The 18,814-nt window shown below is 37.5% G+C and overlaps 1 protein-coding gene across 2 annotated transcripts in view; it reads left to right on the forward strand.

The window, feature by feature from the left end:
• The window catches only part of LOC127500225 (potassium/sodium hyperpolarization-activated cyclic nucleotide-gated channel 4-like), an 89,982-nt gene that overhangs the window by 39,283 nt on the left and 31,885 nt on the right, over positions 1-18,814 (forward strand). For both annotated transcript variants that reach the window (XM_051871209.1, XM_051871210.1), the window contains exons 3-4: positions 7,473-7,634; positions 12,040-12,258. In XM_051871209.1, the coding sequence (XP_051727169.1) occupies positions 7,473-7,634; positions 12,040-12,258 (381 nt within the window). The remainder of the gene's footprint in view (positions 1-7,472; positions 7,635-12,039; positions 12,259-18,814) is intronic.

The following is an 18,814-nucleotide window of genomic DNA, read 5'->3' on the forward strand; positions in this document are numbered from 1 at the left end:
ACCATTCAGAAACATCTAAAAGTTGTAACTTCTTCCTGAGTCTGTCCATCAGTGTCGACTCCGGTTTGAACAATGTAAGGCTGAACACGATCGTCATTTTGGCTGCGTGAGATTCTCCAGCTTTGTTGTTGCTGAGCTGTTAAAGCTCCGCCCTCTTCTGGAAAGGGGGCCGGGAGCAGCAGCTCATTTGCATTTAAAGGGACACACACAAAAATGGCTTGTTTTTGCTCACACCCAAATAGGGGCAAATTTGACAAGCTATAATAACGTGCAGTCTCACGTGTCAAAACAAACTCCGCGAGGTGTCAGTGAGTTTTTATTTCGCCTCTAGAGGTCGCTCTCATACTGTATAATGACAGCAGACCCTTCTCAGCTGATCCAGCAATGGATGCAACCCGGAAAAAACTTAATGCTTATCGGGGCTAATTAATAGACCTCTACTATGAACTATATTTGTTTCCTCTAGTATTCTGTACAGAGTATGCAAAATTTATGTGTGTGTTGAATATTCGGATGACCAACTATATGAGTAGTATACAGCGAACACTATGTGTTATGCCGGGGTCAGACTAAGATATCAGCCCAATTTTGGCACGATCCATTTGATGTAGGCTGTCGTGGTGATTCGTAAATGACGATGGGTGTCAGGATGCAAGAATTTATCTCGTATGGTGTGTCATAGTGGACGATAACCAACGGCGTGTCTGTGACACTTTACAACGTCCCAACATTTTTTCCAGTCCTTCAGGATGGGTTCTGTCACATCTGTGATGTTGACCAATAGGAGCACAGCTTTTAAACATGGTGAAATGAAAGAGAGACAATGGTATTGGTGCTAATTTTTTCATTTTTTGGGCTTTTCTGATGACAAGACAGCCAGTACAAAACACCCCGCTTCGGGAGCCATTGTTTGTTTACACTCTTGTTTCCTGAAGTCAGTCGCAAGTTCCGCCTTCTCTATGACATCACGCATGTCGTTAAAAGGCAAGCGATGGTTGGTCGGGAAGCAACGTGTAGTCTGACATGCTTCTTGTCCACGACAAGACAAGAATTTAGGAGTCAAAATCGCATAATCTGACTCAGTAACAGAGAAAAGTATTGTGTAGTCTGAACCCGGCATTATAGAACCGTTCCCCTATTATTTTTCAGAAACTCTTTATTTGGTCAAATTCTTGCTGTATACTTTTTTAAATAATATCATAAAATATCATATTTTTTGTGTTTATTTTAATGTATTTACCTTATTTTCATTCATTCATTTTAGTGTATTTATTTCTTGTATTTATTTTAATTTATTTACTTCATTTTAATTCACGCATTTTATTTATTTATTTATTTATTTATAGTATGTGGTATGCCTTTCTAAACATACCGACACATATTTTTATTGAAATAGCCAATTTGCAACAAGATGGTAGAAAGAATATCATATAATTATACAGACAGAAAATCTATAAAATATCTTTCTCAGAGTTTTCTCTTCTAGATCTTTAGATTAATGACGATGTTTCCTCTGGTAATTCTCACATTTTCTTTCATTCGTCACTCATTCATTGATTCGTTATCCAATCAGAGCAGGTTTTGGTCCAAACTGAAGCGTCCATCTGCTAGATTTGATCTTAAGTCAATTCTGTGAGAGTCTTTCTGTTTGTTTCTGTCTCTCTCATTCCTCGTCGGCTTCATCAATCAGCGCTGAGATGTTTGGTCACTGCATGAAGCTCTCATCGTTAATGTGTCTCGTGTCAATTAGAGTCACAGAGGCAGAGCGCCCATCAATCTGTGTGAGAGAGAGAGACGCACAAACGGCCTCTATAGTTTTTGTGATTTATACATTCGTAGATCCATCCCTCGCCGTTCGGACAAGACACATTAGTCTTCATTCCCCTGATTCACAATAATGACTTTATAATAAGCCCATATTAGAGAGGATTTCCACAATCTACCCAGAGCACTTCTCATTTTAATTGCGCTGCAGTCTGTTTCCATTTCACCATGCTAATTTATTAGAGACAGACGGGAGAGAGAGCAAACAGTCCTTCGGCTGTGTCCAAAACCCCAGTGAGACGCCTACCAGACGAGAAACCTTCTACGACCTCGTTCTGCCTGAAATCTGAAGCAGTTATGAATCTGATTATGAATATTGTAATTATATATTATTTTTTTATATTATTAATGTGACATATTTAATATAATTATATGTGTAATTAATATCATTAAGTAAATGAATTTATTTAATATACATACAGTATGTGTGTGTGTATATATACAGTCAAACCAAAATTTATTCAGACACCTTGAACATTTCATTCATTAATACAGTTTATTTACTATAATTTAAAAAATTGTAATAAAATAAGATCTCAGAAAAAATTTATGTCAGATAACACTTAAGCAAAACATGGTCAGGTCAAAGTGTCTGAATAATTTTTGGTCCCAAATTTTTATCAATTTTACTGGTAGTCCACTGTATGAAGAATTTTTGGGTATAATATGTCACAGTTTACTTTATTTTGCTATCTTCACTTACACAAATGAACTATAGAGTAACAGTGTAAATTTGCTGTCCCCTCAAAATAACTCAACACACAGCCATTAATGTCTAAACCGCTGGCCACAAAAGTGAGTACACCAAATGTCCAAATTGGGCCCAAAGTGTCAAGTGTCGATTATTTTCCAGCACTGCTTAACCCTCTTGGGCATGGAGTTCACCAGAGCTTCACAGGTTTCCACTGGAGTCCTCTTCCACTCCTCCATGACGACATCACGGAGCTGGTGGATGTTAGAGACCTTGCGCTCCTCCACCTTCTGTTTGAGGATGTCCCACAGATGCTCAATAGGGTTTAGGTACCCTCAGCTTCTTTAGCAAGGCAGTGGTCGTCTTGGAGGTGTGTTTGGGGTCGTTATCATGTTGGAATACTGCCCTGCGGCCCAGTCTCCGAAGGGAGGGGATCATGCTCTGCTCATTCATGGTTCCCTCAATGAACTGTAGCTCCCCAGTGCCGGCAGCACTCATGCAGCCCCAGACCATGACAGTCCCATCACCATGCTCGACTGTAGGCAAGACACACTTGTCTTTGTACTCCTCACCTGGTTGCCGCCACACACGCTTGACACCATCCGAGTCAAATAAGTTTATCTTGGTCTCAAGGACATGGTTCCTTAGTCTGCTTGTCTTCAGCAAACTATTTGCGGGCTTTCTTGTGCATCATCTTTAGAAGAGGCTTCCTTCTGGGACGACAGCCATGCAGACCAATTTGATGCAGTGTGCGGCGTATGGTCTGAGCACTGACAGGCTGACCCTTCACCCCTTCAACCTCTGCAGCACTCATACGTCTATTTCCCAAACACAACCTCTGGATATGACGCTGACCACGTGCACTCAACTTCTTTGGTCGACCATGGCGAGGCCTGTTCTGAGTGGAACCTGTCCTGTTAAACCGCTGTATGGTCTTGGCCACCGTGCTGCAGCTCAGTTTCAGGGTCTTGGCAATCTTCTTATAGCCTACGCCATCTTTATGTAGAGCAACAATTCTTTTCTTCAGATCCTCAGAGGGTTCTTTGCCATGAGGTGCCATGTTGAACTTCCAGTGACCAGTATGAGAGAGTGAGAGCGATAACACCAAATTTAACACACCTGCTCCCCATTCACACCTGAGACCTTGTAACACTAACGAGTCACATGACACCGGGAGAGAAAATGGCTGATTGGGCCCAATTTGGACATTTTCACTTAGGGGTGTACTCACTTTTGTGTCCAGCGGTTTAGACATTAATGGCTGTGTGTTGAGTTATTTTGAGGGGACAGCAAATTTACACTGTTATACAAGCTGTACACTCACTACTTTACATTGTAGCAAAGTGTCATTTCTTCAGTGTTGTCACATGAAAAGATATAATAAAATATTTACAAAAATGTGAGGGGTGTACTCACTTCTGTGAGATACTGTAATTATATATATTAAATATATTAAATTAAATTAATTTGTTATATTAACAATTATGTGTTATATATATATATTGCATGTTTAGTTATATAATTTAATATAAACATGTAAATGAAATTATATGTAAATTGTGATATATCACAGTTTACATATAATTTAATTATGTAATTTGATATGTGCATTATGTACATTACAATATACACAAATTATATATAATTTTTATAATATATATATTGCATGTTTAGTTAATTTAATATTATAATGTAAATGAAATTATATGTAAATTGTGATATATCACAGTTTACATATAATTTAATTATGTAATTTAATATGTACAATGCGATATGTACAAATTACATATTTAATATAATTTTATCATATTCAAATAAAAATGTTATTCACATTTTAATATTAAAATATGTATTTAAATTATATGTAAATTATATATATATATTAAATATATTAATTATGTAATTTAATATGTACATGTACATTACAATATGTACAAATTTATATTAAATATTAATGACATATTTAATATCATTTTATCATATTCAAATAGAAATGTAATGCACATTTTAATATAAAAAATTATATGTAAATTATATATATTCCTGTGTTTAGTTCATGTCAATGCAAAGCTGTTGCATTTGTGTTGTATTTGTTCTCGTTCTCCTTCATAGTAGATTATCTTCATGTTTCATTTCAATAAAAGCTGCAAACAGATCAAAGCTTCACCTCTTCCCTGCCAAACCCTGACAGAGACATTACAGAGTCTTATGGGTAATATAACTGACAGTGAAATTTTATTTAAATTTTAATTGTAAAACATAAGGATCGCTCGATTTGAAGCTTCACTGAGGGTCTTGTGTCCATAAGCAAGATCTGGATAAATGGTGCCGAGATTTGTTGTTTTATTATCTTCATGCAACCCAAGAATAAATGACAAGAATTGATCTATTAATTTATTGAGGGGAAAAAAGAAACATGCAATAACCCAAGAAAGCTTCATGATGTTTAAAATAATAATTTTTATCACCTTTTTATCATCTCAGTTGTCAAAGCTGAATGAAAATAGTGGCATTAAATGCACAATCCTTTAGTTTGCTTTCATATAAAATGTCCTTCTCAGTTTAGCTCCATCATTTTCTCGTTCTCTCTGTCTGTCTCTGTGATGATGCAGCAGTAACGGCAGACAGTCGGTAATGAGGGTGACTTTTGCACAACGCTGCATGATTAATTCAGATGCTTTTACAGCTAGTTAATGTTACAGAGAGCCAATTATTTAATCCGACCTCATGCTGTTTCCCTGCGCTCAGAAAGAGCCAGAACGGCGAGCGATGCAATGCTCTGTTTGTCATTACAGTATCCTGGCACAGGAAATAGTTATTAAAGACAAACGTATGAGCAATAATCACCGTTTCAGAAATTGGTGGCCGTCTCAATAACAGTGGCATCATGTGAGTGTGTTCCTGTCACATAAGCTCTTAAAAGCTGTGTTTTAAAGAGACTCGAGAGGTTTTTAATAAGCACCGGCGCAGTTAACGGCGCGTGCCGCGGCTTCAGTCACATTAAGTAGCTTTCAATTGTGGAGGCCATTAACACTCAACTGCCCGCGTGGACGTCCGGCAGCTTCTCCTGAGGATCCTCACCATTAGGATCAGACAATCACTCACTCGCTCTCGCTCTCTCTGTCACTCACAGCAGAACGGAAAGAGCCCAGACTTGTTCTGACCTGTTTTCAATTATTGAACTTGTTAGTGATTCAGAAAGAAGCAGCGTCTCTAACACACACACACACACACACACACACACACACACACACTAAAACAGAGCCATTGTAGACTCTATTCCATAGGGGTGGGAATCTTCCTCGGGAGTCGCAGTCTGATTCCTAAATATTCTCAATGCCTCTCAGTTTTAGAATTAAGTTTAATTAATTTCCATGAATTTATTTTTGTTCATTTTTGTCTGTTTCACTGAATTGATTCAAAACACTGATTAATGATTATTTTGCATCATCACCAAAATTTTCAGGGTTTTCTGAACATTCAGAATTATGATTATTCTATTTATATATTAATTTTAATCATATATATATATATATATATATATATATGTGTGTGTGTGTGTGTGTGTGTGTGTATATATATTTATATATTCTATTTATATATTAATGTAAATTATATATAATGTATAATTTAATATGTGATTTTTTTTGTATATAAAATTATATGAAATATATCATTAATATTTAATGTGTATATATATATATATAATTTAAATTACTATATAAATATGTGTGTGTGTGTGTGTGTGTGTATATATATATATATATATATATGTGTGTGTGTGTGAATTTTAAATTAATATATAAATTATGTGTGTGTATATTTTCTATTTATATATTAATTTATATAATGTATAATTTAATTTGTGATTTTTTGTATATAAAATTATATAAAATATATAATTAATATTTAATGTTTATATATATATATATATATATATATATATATATATAATTTAAATTAATATATAAATATGTGTGTATATATAGTTTCTATTTATATATTAATTTAAATTATATATATAATGTATAATTTAATATGTTATTTTTTGTTTATATATATATATATATATATGTATATATATATTAAATTGGAAATTATTTTAACATGATTACACACACACACACACATTTATGACCCTACAAGTTCGATTAAACAATCAAAATATGAGGAAAAAACTTTAAATATGAGGGAAACTTGGTTAAAGTTTTATCTGACAACATTATTTGGCAAAAAAAATAAATTTTTACCAAGTTAAAAAATGCATAGAAAAACAAAAAAGCTCACAGGAAAAAGCAAACATTGACTACAACATAATCAGTTATTAATATTTCATTGGTTCTCTCTTGTTTTTGCATGTGTTCAAGATTTCTTTGTATGACATCATGGTCAAAAATTATTTGCGCACAATTTGGCATGTTTCTTTGCATTACTATCGTAAAACTGACAACAAGCAACTACTCAATATGCTTAGAAAATCTTTAATTTTTAATAATATTTGAATAAAGGGTGAAGATGTGAATTTTGACCACTACTGTATGTTGGTCAGTACTGTATCAGCTGAATGAAGATTTTAAAGTGGTTGTTGTCTGCCTTTTCTAGTGCAAAATGTAAATTTAGTTCCCTCTGAGTGATTTAAAATGCAGCCATTTTAAATTAGAACTGTGTGGATGCAATCCTATATATAATGTATATCGCAATTATTTTTCTCATTATATTGCTTTGAGTAGTTAGATCCATGTATCTGTATTTTTGTGTGCATTCATATAATTCCTTACAGTTCAATGTCTAAATATCTTCAACTTCTAAAAATGTCATTTCTCAGTGTCGTGTGTGTGTTTGCGTGAGGTAGTCGGTGATACTCTGCCCTGTTTCAAATGTCAGTGACATTCAGATCGACCAGTGTGTGACAGCTTGTATCCTACATGTCCTGTCCCTCCTTCTCTGCCTTCTTCAGATTTTTCATATGACCTATGACCTGGCCAGCGCAATGGTGCGAATCGTCAACTTGATTGGAATGATGCTGTTGCTCTGTCACTGGGACGGCTGCCTGCAGTTCCTGGTGCCCATGCTGCAAGACTTCCCTGCCGACTGCTGGGTGTCCAAGAACAAGATGGTGGTGAGTGAGTGTTTGCACACACGATCCGTCTGTCCTCCGATCAGGAGCCGGCCATCAGGCCACCACACCTCCCTTTAAAAGCATGCAAAGGCAATGATTTCCTTTTATTCTTTTGCAGATTAATCAGAGTATTCACATGTTAATCTGCCGGTGTGACAGTAAATGTCATGTGACAATTTGTCATGAAATGTAGGAACTGCCTGTTGAAAAATCATTTTGAGTCTTTTGTTCTGAACTGTTTCATACCATGAAGTGATTTTTTTGTCATTATAATATAATATAATATTATATTCATATTAGTATTAAAGGGTTAGTTCACCCAAAAATGAAAGTTGTCATTAATTACTCACCCTCATGTCGTTCCACACCTTCGTTCATCTTCAGAACACAAATTAAGATATTTTTGATGAAATCCGATGGCTCAGTGAGGCCTGCATTGCCAGCAAGACAATTAACACTTTCAGATGCCCAGAAAGCAACTAAAGACATATTTAAAACAGTTCATGTGACTACAGTGGTTCAACCTTAATGTTATGAAGCGACGAGAATACTTTTTGTGCGCCAAAAAAACAAAATAACGGCTTTATTCAACAATATCTAGTGATGGGCGATTTCAAAACACTGCTTCATGAAGCTTCGAAGCTTTACGAATCTTTTTTTTTTTTTTCGAATCAGTGGTTCGGAGCGTGTATCAAACTGCCAAAGTCACGCCCCCCAGTGGTGAACCATTGAAATTTCGAAACACATATGACATAACGAAGCCTCGTTTAATGAAATCACGTGACTTTGGCTGTTTGATACGCGCTCCGAACCACTGATTCGAAACTAAAGATTCTGAAATTGGCATTCATCATTCATTGATTTTCTTGATTTACTATCTCAAAATAAAATTAAATTTATAGGGGATCTATAACACCCATTATATTACTCAAGATGTAATATAAGTCTCTGGTGTCCCCAGAATGTGTCTGTGAAGTTTCAGCTCAAAATACCCCACAGATCATTTATTATAGCTTGTCAAATTTGCCCCTATTTGGGTGTGAGCAAAAACACACTGTTTTTGTGTGTGTCCCTTTAAATGCAAATGAGATGCATCGTGCTTTGGTCGCTCAACAAAGCTGGAGAATCTCACGCAGCCAAAATGAGGATTGTGAGTAACGGTGTTCAGCCTTACATTGTTCAAACCGGAGTCGACACTGATGGAGAGACTCAGGAAGAAGTTACAACTTTTAGACGTTTCTGAATGGTTTGTGGATAAATTTATGTAGTTGCTGTGCAGTCGACTAGCATGCAATGTCATGTGTTACTATTTTTTAGTTGAAATATTATTTTTATGTACTGTATTGTGATTATATAGGTGTGATGTAAACTGACTCATATCATGATATAATATTTTGTTCACACCACCCAGCAGTAGTAGTAAGTTGCGGTAAGCTGTGTTATTACATAAGGCAGGTGGGTTAGTGGGGTGAAGTGTCACAGATTGTGGTTTTTCTCCAGCCTTAATTCGATATCCGTCTAGTATTGACAGCTCTCCAGTGAGCTGGGCTTTAATTTCCTTCTGTTTTTAGTCAAGGGAACATGCAGCCACCAAGTCCCCAGTGTCCAGAGAGAGAGGACAGTCTTGTTCCTGATGCCCATGAGATTTAGTTTCCTTAGTTGAATGCCAGAGAGCCGAGCCACGACCCTGAATCAACCCGATGAGAGTGAGAGTGGCAAAATTGCCAGCCGAGCCCCAAATGAGGAAGTCCTCTCAGGAACTGCCATGTATTGCTGGAGTTTATCGACGAGGCCTGCGGCGACTCGCTGGCTTCCCTGAGGGATAATTGGTGGTTTGTGATTGCCACGGTCTTACAATAACATAGAGTCAGAGATCAGATTCAAACAAGCGCTTTATCAGTCAGCAGGCAGGCGTGGAGACAACAGCGGGGAGACACAAACTGTGAGATTACATTAGAAAGCGTGCTTTGATTTGCTACATTCGTTTTTTAAGCCAGTTTGCATTTTTATAGATATCATTCAGCAAGTGCCAAATAACACTTGACAATAAGATATCATTAGTTAAAGGGGCTCTATGTAGAATTCAGAAAACCTTGTTAATAGCGACACCGGTGGCCGTTAAGTGAACTGCAGCCAGAACTTACTGCTCATGCTTACGTAAAATACAAGAGACTAAAGTGATACAATGCCCCGATATCCTCATGGTGAAGATCATTTCATTCTTCGCTTAGAAGTAAAAAAGTTAGAAAAACATTTGCGATAAACTGTTAACGGATATCCTGACGCCGTCCACGCTGCTGAGAACGATGGTTAGATGAATATGTAAATATGTGCTGCACGCTTTCCTCTCAATAACAAAATGATAACAAAAATGAGAAAACATCAGTTCAGAAAGCATCTGATCATTGTGATGTGGATTTGTTGTCACCAGCATCATGCCGACAGATGAGATCATTAAAATTACACTATTATGATAATAAGATTATAAAGTATATCTGAGACTATATGCATGTATAGAGTATGATTTTTACATCAAAAATCGTCATAATTTAGAAATAAAAGGCATTTTTCCTACCCTGATTTTAGCCCTCTGATTTGAACGCTCTGTTTTAAGGGGCGTGTCTGCTGTGAGACTTCAGTGTAAACACCCACTGCTGTGATTGGCTGACATCTTTGCATATGAAATAGCAAGTATTACTCTCTGGAAAACTTTTAGCACGTTTTTACTATTACAGCTCTCAAGATTAACTAATCATGAAAAGTGTTCATTATAGCATTACATTCAGATCTATGGCATTATATTTAGATCGTGGCATGAAAGGTTGCAGTGATGAACATTGTAGTCGATCACAGACATGTTGTTGAGCTCATGAAAGCAGTGATCTCGTCAATTTCTGCACACTAACGAATGCTTTCATCATAACTAACAGTGCAAAGGCGGTGTAACTAAGAGTTCTGGCGTTTGATTGACAGCTCCAGCGATTGTAAAGGGAGCGTTCTTTGATCACTTTCTATATATAATTTAATCACGTTTAAATAACAGATTATTTTCATCCTACTAAGAGAAACAACGTGAAGTTGAGCGTTTAGTCACTGGTTTATTTTACTGACATGTAGACAAAGATCATCTGACTGTACATGAATCATTAATATCAGATCAGGCATTAGAATTAACACAGTTACTTACATGTTGTTGCATTACTGTCCAGTCTGTTTGCAAAGCCTGCGCCGAAATGTGACTGATTTACACATGAATCCACAGTGAAATGTACCGAATACAAATAAATAAAGCTCAACTGAGACATTCACATTATTGAAAATAAATAACCATATTCCTAGCATTAGGATCCTTTGAAAAGTAATGTTATTTTAGTCCTGTATCGCTCTTCTCTCCTCCTCATCTCACTAACACACCAGTGGGCGGGGCTAACGTTGCAATGATGAAGTAGGCGTTGATTTCTTCTGCAGAGGAAGAAATAAAACCTGTCTCAGATAAATGTTTAACCAAGTTTAGCGCTTTGCTTTTCCTTCATATCCTTCATACATTTCCCTCATATTTTGATAATTTAATCAAACATGTAGGGTCATAAAAAAAAAAATCCCCTCTGGACATCACTTTTGCCCACTACTGTACATTGAGATTCAAGTGATGATTTTCTCAATTTTTCTAAGTATTTTAAATACACATGTTTTAAAGTAAAATAGTGCCACTCTGTATCCTTTCAAATTCACTTTTGACGCCTGCAGCTGCTTTACATTGTTAGATCCAGCTATTCCAGTGACGGGGCTGTCATTATGAAACGGTATGATCTTTTTCCTCTTTTTGGAGCGCTGTAATAAGCTGTCGCTCTCTCAGGATTGAGCCTCTACAGAAATGAGTCTGAAAGCAATCTGGACATGTCACCTCAGACGCAGCCAATATTGATTCCTCACGGACTCGCACACACATCCACAGGACAAGGGCAATTTATTCACTATTTTAGAGGCAGAGAGAAATTCACATCTTTCTAAATAGCTGACCCACTTTCCTGCAGCTTTCGCATTTCTCTTTTTCGGCCTCATTCGTACATATTTTCATTTTATGTCACTGTGTTTTCTCCCACCCTAAACTCTCAGGAGTCAATCTGGATTCATATTCATGAAGTCACTGGAAGTGTTTCAACTTTCTGTTTCATGCATACATGTAGGATTGTGCAGCTGAAAAGATTATACCTTAATATTTTTTAGCCTTTTGATGCAAAATGTTTTAAAACAAAATGTTTAAAGCAAGGAAAGTTCTATTTAAAAATAATCAAGGCAACAGTAATCTATGTTTCTTGCTTTATATCAATATATCTGTATAGGTCTATCAGATGGACATGAAGTGTTTCTGATTGTCACTCGCTCTGTCTCTCTCTCCTTACAGAACGACACGTGGGGTCAGCAGTATTCTTACGCTCTCTTCAAGGCCATGAGCCACATGCTGTGTATTGGATATGGCATGTACCCACCCGTTGGCATGACAGACGTGTGGCTGACCATCCTCAGCATGATCGTGGGTGCGACGTGCTACGCCATGTTTGTTGGCCACGCCACGGCGCTGATCCAGTCACTGGACTCTTCGCGCAGGCAATATCAGGAAAAGGTGAGTGACGAGCAGTTGGTTAACATAATGAAGAAATCACAAAAACAGCGGGGAAAGCTTCCTGTGAAGGTCGTGCATTATGGGTTTGTCATCTGTTGTTGTGGTGACCGAACTGCAGGAATTCTTGCGTGTGAGAATGATGTGTGAATTATGAGTGAAGTGTGCAATTTCTACATCTGTTGTGGTGGTAAAATAATGGCAAAAATAACCTGATTTTAATAATGTTAATGGTGTTTGCCCATGCAAGTCAAAAGCACAATGCTAGAGTGGTTTCCAGGGAGTTGCTAGGTGGTTGTTAGGGTGTTCTTGGTGGATTCCAGGGCTTGCTAGTTAGTTGTTATGCAGTGGATCAAAAAGTGATTTGTAAAAATAACTAGATTTTAAAAGGGTTAATGGTCTTTTCCCATGCAAAAGTCACAACCATGATGCTAGAGTGTTCTGGGTGGTTTCCAGGGAGTTGCTAGGGTGATCTGGGTGGTTTCCAGGGAGCTGCTAGGTGGTTGCTATGTAGTGACACCAAAGTAAATTGTTGAAGATAATGCTAGAATGTTGTAGATGGTTTCTATGGAGTTGCTAGGTGGTTGCTTGGGCATTCTGGATGGTTTCCAGGGTGTTTCTAGGTGGTTGCTATGAAGTGGAGAAAAAAGTGACTTGTAAAAATACATAGATTTTAAATATGTTAATGGTGTTTTCCCATGCAAAAGTCAGAACCATGATGCTAGAGTGTTCTGGGTGGTTTCCAGGGAGTTGCTAGGTGGTTGCTAGGGTGTTCTGGGTGGTTTCCAGGGCATTGCTAGTTTGATGTTATGCAGTGGATCAAAAAGTGATTTGTAAAAATAACTAGATTTTAAAAGGGTTAATGGTCTTTTCCCATGCAAAAGTCAGAACTATGATGCTAGAGTGTTCTGGGTGGTTTCCAGGGAGTTGCTAGGGTGATCTGGGTGGTTTCCAGGGAGCTGCTAGGTGGTTGCTATGTAGTGACACCAAAGTAAATTGTTGAAGATAATGCTAGAATGTTGTAGATGGTTTCTATGGAGTTGCTAGGTGGTTGCTTGGGCATTCTGGATGGTTTCCAGGGTGTTTCTAGGTGGTTGCTATGAAGTGGAGAAAAAAGTGACTTGTAAAAATACATAGATTTTAAATATGTTAATGGTGTTTTCCCATGCAAAAGTCAGAACCATGATGCTAGAGTGTTCTGGGTGGTTTCCAGGGAGTTGCTAGGTGGTTGCTAGGGTGTTCTGGGTGGTTTCCAGGGCATTGCTAGTTTGATGTTATGCAGTGGATCAAAAAGTGATTTGTAAAAATAACTAGATTTTAAAAGGGTTAATGGTCTTTTCCCATGCAAAAGTCAGAACTATGATGCTAGAGTGTTCTGGGTGGTTTCCAGGGAGTTGCTAGGGTGTTCTGGGTGGTTTCCAGGGCATTGCTAGTTGGTTGTTATGCAGTGGATCAAAAAGTGATTTGTAAAAAATAACTAGATTTTAAAAGGGTTAATGGTCTTTTCCCATGCAAAAGTCAAAACCATGATGCTAGAGTGTTCTGGGTGGTTTCCAGGGAGTTGCTAGGGTGTTCTGGGTGGTTTCCAGGGCATTGCTAGTTGGTTGTTATTCAGTGGAACAAAAAGTGATTTGTAAAAATAACTAGACTTTAAAAATGTTAATTGGGTTTTCCCATGAAAAAGTCATAACCATGATGCTAGAGTGATCTGGGTGGTTTCCAGGGAGTTGCTAGGGTGATCTGGGTGGTTTCCAGGAAGTTGCTATGTAGTGACAACCAAAGTTAATTTTTGAAGATAATGCTGGGTTGCTGCCGTGAGTGTCCAGGGAGTTGCTAGATGGTTGCTAGGGCATTCTGGGTGGTTTCCATGGTGTTTCTAAGTGGTTGCTATGAAGTGGAGCAAAAAGTGATTTGTAAAAATACCTAGATTTTAAAAATGTTAAGAGTGTTTGCCCATGCAAATATCACAACCATGATACTAGGGTGTTCTGGGAGGTTTCTAGGGAGTTGCTTTGGTTGTTGCTATGTAGTGACACCTAGGTTAATTTTTGAAGTTAATGCTACAGTGTTGTAGGTGGTTTCCTGGGAGTAGCTAGGTTGTTGCTATGGTGTTCTGGGTGGTTTCCAGGGATTTGCTAGGTGGTTACTATGCACTGAAACTGAAAGTGAATCATAAAAAAACTAGATGTTAAAAATGTTAATGATGTCTGCTCATGCAAATGTCACAACCATGATACTAGGGTGTTGTGGATGGTTTCCAGGGAGTTGCTAGGTGGTTGCTATGTAGTGACACCAAAGATAATTGAAATGAAAATAACTAGATTTTGAAAATGACTAGAAAATGTTAATGTGTTTGCCCATGCAAAAGTCACAACCATGCAAGGTTGTTATGGGTTGTTTCTAAGTTGTTGCTAGGTGGTTTTCAGGTGATCGAAGTAGCAGAATATATAGTGAGAATTGCTGAATCGACCAGCCAAACCAGTTGAAACTGTGAGGGTAAAACAGGATATTCATGAAGCATTGAAGCAAGAAAATCTGTGAAGGAAGAAAGTCAATTATGTGGAATATGAGTGTGTGGAGAAAACACAGTCCAGCTGGACGACAGTGTGACACTTCTAAACTCATCTTAGCATGCTAACGTGATTACCACAGTTCCTGCCGGCTACTTTAATTCACAATAATGGACTTATAACGGCCCATAAACAACCAACTCAAGAGCACAAATATTAATATTCGCTTGCAGAGAGTTTTAGCTCTGATGATTGAAATTAAATTCAGAAGGGCTTTTTGAAATGACTCCAACTTTAGGATGTGCGTCATCATGCAGCTTTATACTCCAGACTTCACAATCTAGTTGTTTTTGTAGTTGCATGTCTATAGTGTCCCATATCAGTTGTTGACCTCCCCTCACTCCTGGTCTGCGGGCAGTACAGTGTGCCAGGTGGGTCCCTTGTGCCTCAGTCCCTTTCCTGATGCCCACCTCACCGTGGGCAGATCGCCACATGGTGCACCATCTGTTGAGAGACCGAGGGATGGAAAAAGTGAGAAGCACAGAGATGGAGAAGGTATAAAGTGGGAAAGAGAAGATCAAAAGGAAGATGGAGGGGACTTACAGTCCAGATAGTCTGAGTTGTCCTTGCAAAACTCATCACCAGGCTCAAAGCTCTTCACCGCAACCCGCCAAAATAAAAGTTCAGAAAACTATCGGCAGATACACACACAAACTCAAAGCTCTTCACCGCAACCCGCCAAAATAAAAGTCTAGAAAACTATTAGCAGATACACACACAAACTCAAAGCTCTTCACCACAACCCGCCAAAATAAAAGTCTAGAAAACTATCGGCAGATACACACACAAACTCAAAGCTCTTCACCGCAACCCGCCAAAATAAAAGTCTAGAAAACTATCGGCAGATACACACACAAACTCAAAGCTCTTCCCCGCAACCCGCCAAAATAAAAGTTCAGAAAACTATTGGCAGATACACACACACACTCAAAGCTCTTCACCGCAACCCGCCAAAATAAAGTCTAGAAAACTATCGGCAGATACACACACACTCAAAGCTCTTCACCGCAACCCGCCAAAATAAAAGTCTAGAAAACTATCGGCAGATACACACACAAACTCAAAGCTCTTCAATGCAACCCGCCAAAATAAAAGTTCAGAAAACTATTAGCAGATACACGCACAAACTCAAAGCTCTTCACCGCAACCCGCCAAAATAAAAGCGGCAGATACACACACAAACTCAAAGCTCTTCACTGCAACCCGCCAAAATAAAAGTCTAGAAAACTATCGGCAGATACACACACACACTCAAAGCTCTTCACTCCAACCCGCCAAAATAAAAGTCTAGAAAACTATCGGCAGATACACACACACACTCAAAGCTCTTCACTGCAACCCGCCAAAATAAAAGTCTAGAAAACTATCGGCAGATACACACACAAACTCAAAGCTCTTCAATGCAACCCGCCAAAATAAAAGTTCAGAAAACTATTAGCAGATACACACACAAACTCAAAGCTCTTCACCGCAACCCGCCAAAATAAAAGTTCAGAAGACTGTCGGCAGATACACACACAAACTCAAAGCTCTTCACCGCAACCCGCCAAAATAAAAGTTCAGAAAACTATAGGCAGATACACACACAAACTCAAAGCTCTTCACCGCAACCCGCCAAAATAAAAGTTCAGAAAACTATAGGCAGATACACACACAAACTCAAAGCTCTTCACTGCAACCCGCCAAAATAAAAGTCAAGAAAAATGTCAGCAGATACACACACACACTCAAAGCTCTTCACCGCAACCCGCCAAAATAAAAGTTCAGAAAACTATTGGCAGATACACACACACTCAAAGCTCTTCACCGCAACCCGCCAAAATAAAAGTCTAGAAAACTGTCGGCAGATACACACACAAACTCACGGCTCTTTACCGCAATATGCCAAAATAAAGGTTTGGTTCAATTTGAAGAAATTGTGACAGAAATATATTTTTATTATACTATTGTAAAGTAGAATTTACTTCTCAAAGTAATAACAACAACAACAATAATACAATTTATTAAAACATTATTTTGACAGTTTTTCATCCATGTTTTAATTTAAACCGTAAACCTCTGTTTTGCAGCAGGAATTGTTTAAATTTCATTTGATTACAAGATTAATTAAATTGTTAAAGTTTTATGCATTATTTTAATTTGATTACCACCGTTTTTTTTATAATAAAATTGTATTCAATCATAAAAATTATTATTATTAAAATTTTAATAAATTAAATCATAAAGCACAGAATCCAAAATTAAAAACAAACAACACAGAATTTCTGAAAAATTAAATCACATTTCATATTAGGACACTAATATTGTTTAAAATGTTAAAACTTATTAAATTGTTAAGGTTTTATGAATTTAGCTGATTAGACATTCTTTTTGATTTATTAAAATTTAATTATACCATTAAAATGGTATCAAAAAAAATATATAATTGGGACAAAAATATGTTTTTTATCTTACCATGTTGTAAGGGAATTGCTATGCAGCTGCTACAGTGTTTTGAGTGGTTTCTATATGGATTCTAGGGTGTTGTGGGTGGTTGCAAGGTGTCTCCTTCAGTGTGGGATTTTTCCACAGGTGAAAATGTGCATCTGATCACTGGGCCTAAATGTGTGCAATAGTAAAAGACAGAGGAAAAGCACAAATACACATGAAGAGTGAGCTGGGATGCTCTTCGTGAGAGAAAGATGGGAAATCATGAGTGTGAGAATTACATCAACCTCTTGACTTTTTCAGGAAATTGTTTTTGTCTCATAAGGGTAAAGACACGGAGAGACGAGTGAATGAGATCGGAGTGAGATTATGTGCCGTTCTGACCTCAGTGAGTGTGAATGAAACTCTGAAAACTCTGTCCTTTAAACTTCTGAAGGGAAATTTCAGTTTGGCTCTGTCAGGATTATGTGGAAATGCTGATGAGAAATACTGTAATACTGAGGATGTGACGAGTGATTTTGAATCCATAACATGCTGCGTTTATTTTAAGTTCATGCATCTCAGAAACAGTTACAGGACACTCTAGTAAAAGTCTCAATTTGCTCCCCATTCAGTCTGAGACATTAAACAGATCTCGTTTGTGATTTCTCTCTCCTCCTGGCGAGCTCAAGCATGTGAGGAAGGCCAGTAAGTCATTCAGATCGGTGCGCTTAAAATTTGACTGGAATAAGAAAGCAGACGAGATGCATTTTCAACATCTCCAGGCGCTGAATGAATAATGGCATTATGTTTTTCTGCTGACTGTAATCTAAACACTGACACAAATACCTGTTCTGCGCTGCATGCCAAACAGATCTCACACCATTTCTTTAAAATGTCTCTCCTTCAATCCTGCTCTTATAATATATATTCATGGGAACCCGAAATGCGGTGGGAACTGAGCGTTTGGCTTATGACTGGTTCAGTTTGTCTGATACTTCACTGTGAATCTTTAATGCCTGCAGCTTATGTATTTACCGTAGGAGCGGTGCGGCACGGCTTATTCAAACCGTTTGGGGAGATTGTGAGATTTCTTGATTTGAAGATGACGTAAAATCACAGAGGTCCTACTAGTTTAATGGCTTCGCCAGTATGTTTATGTTTTGCATTACGCTTCATGTGATGACATTATGAGAAAACGGTATTAAGGTTTGATGGGGAAGCACTAGTATTAAAGATTCATTGGAAATTGATTATTTGTCATTAATGATTTGATCAATATCTGTGACTGGCGATTAATCAATTTCAGTGCAGATGTGGTCATAAATTATTTCTAGTGCATACACTGGGGGTCAAAAGTTTTGAATAATTAAGATTTTTTATATTTTTGAAAGAAGTCTCTTATGCTCACTAAGGCTGCATTTATTTGAAATATGATTGCAATTTATTTTTTTATGTGTGAATATATAGTAAAATGTAATTTGATCAAAGCTGAATTTTCAGCATCATTACTCCAGGTTTCAGAGTCACATGAATAAATTACATTTTTGATAATGCTGTCAAATCGATTAATCACGATTAAT

The sequence above is a fragment of the Ctenopharyngodon idella genome, chromosome 18 (genome assembly GCF_019924925.1).
Source record: "Ctenopharyngodon idella isolate HZGC_01 chromosome 18, HZGC01, whole genome shotgun sequence".
NCBI classification, from domain to species: domain Eukaryota; kingdom Metazoa; phylum Chordata; class Actinopteri; order Cypriniformes; family Xenocyprididae; genus Ctenopharyngodon; species Ctenopharyngodon idella.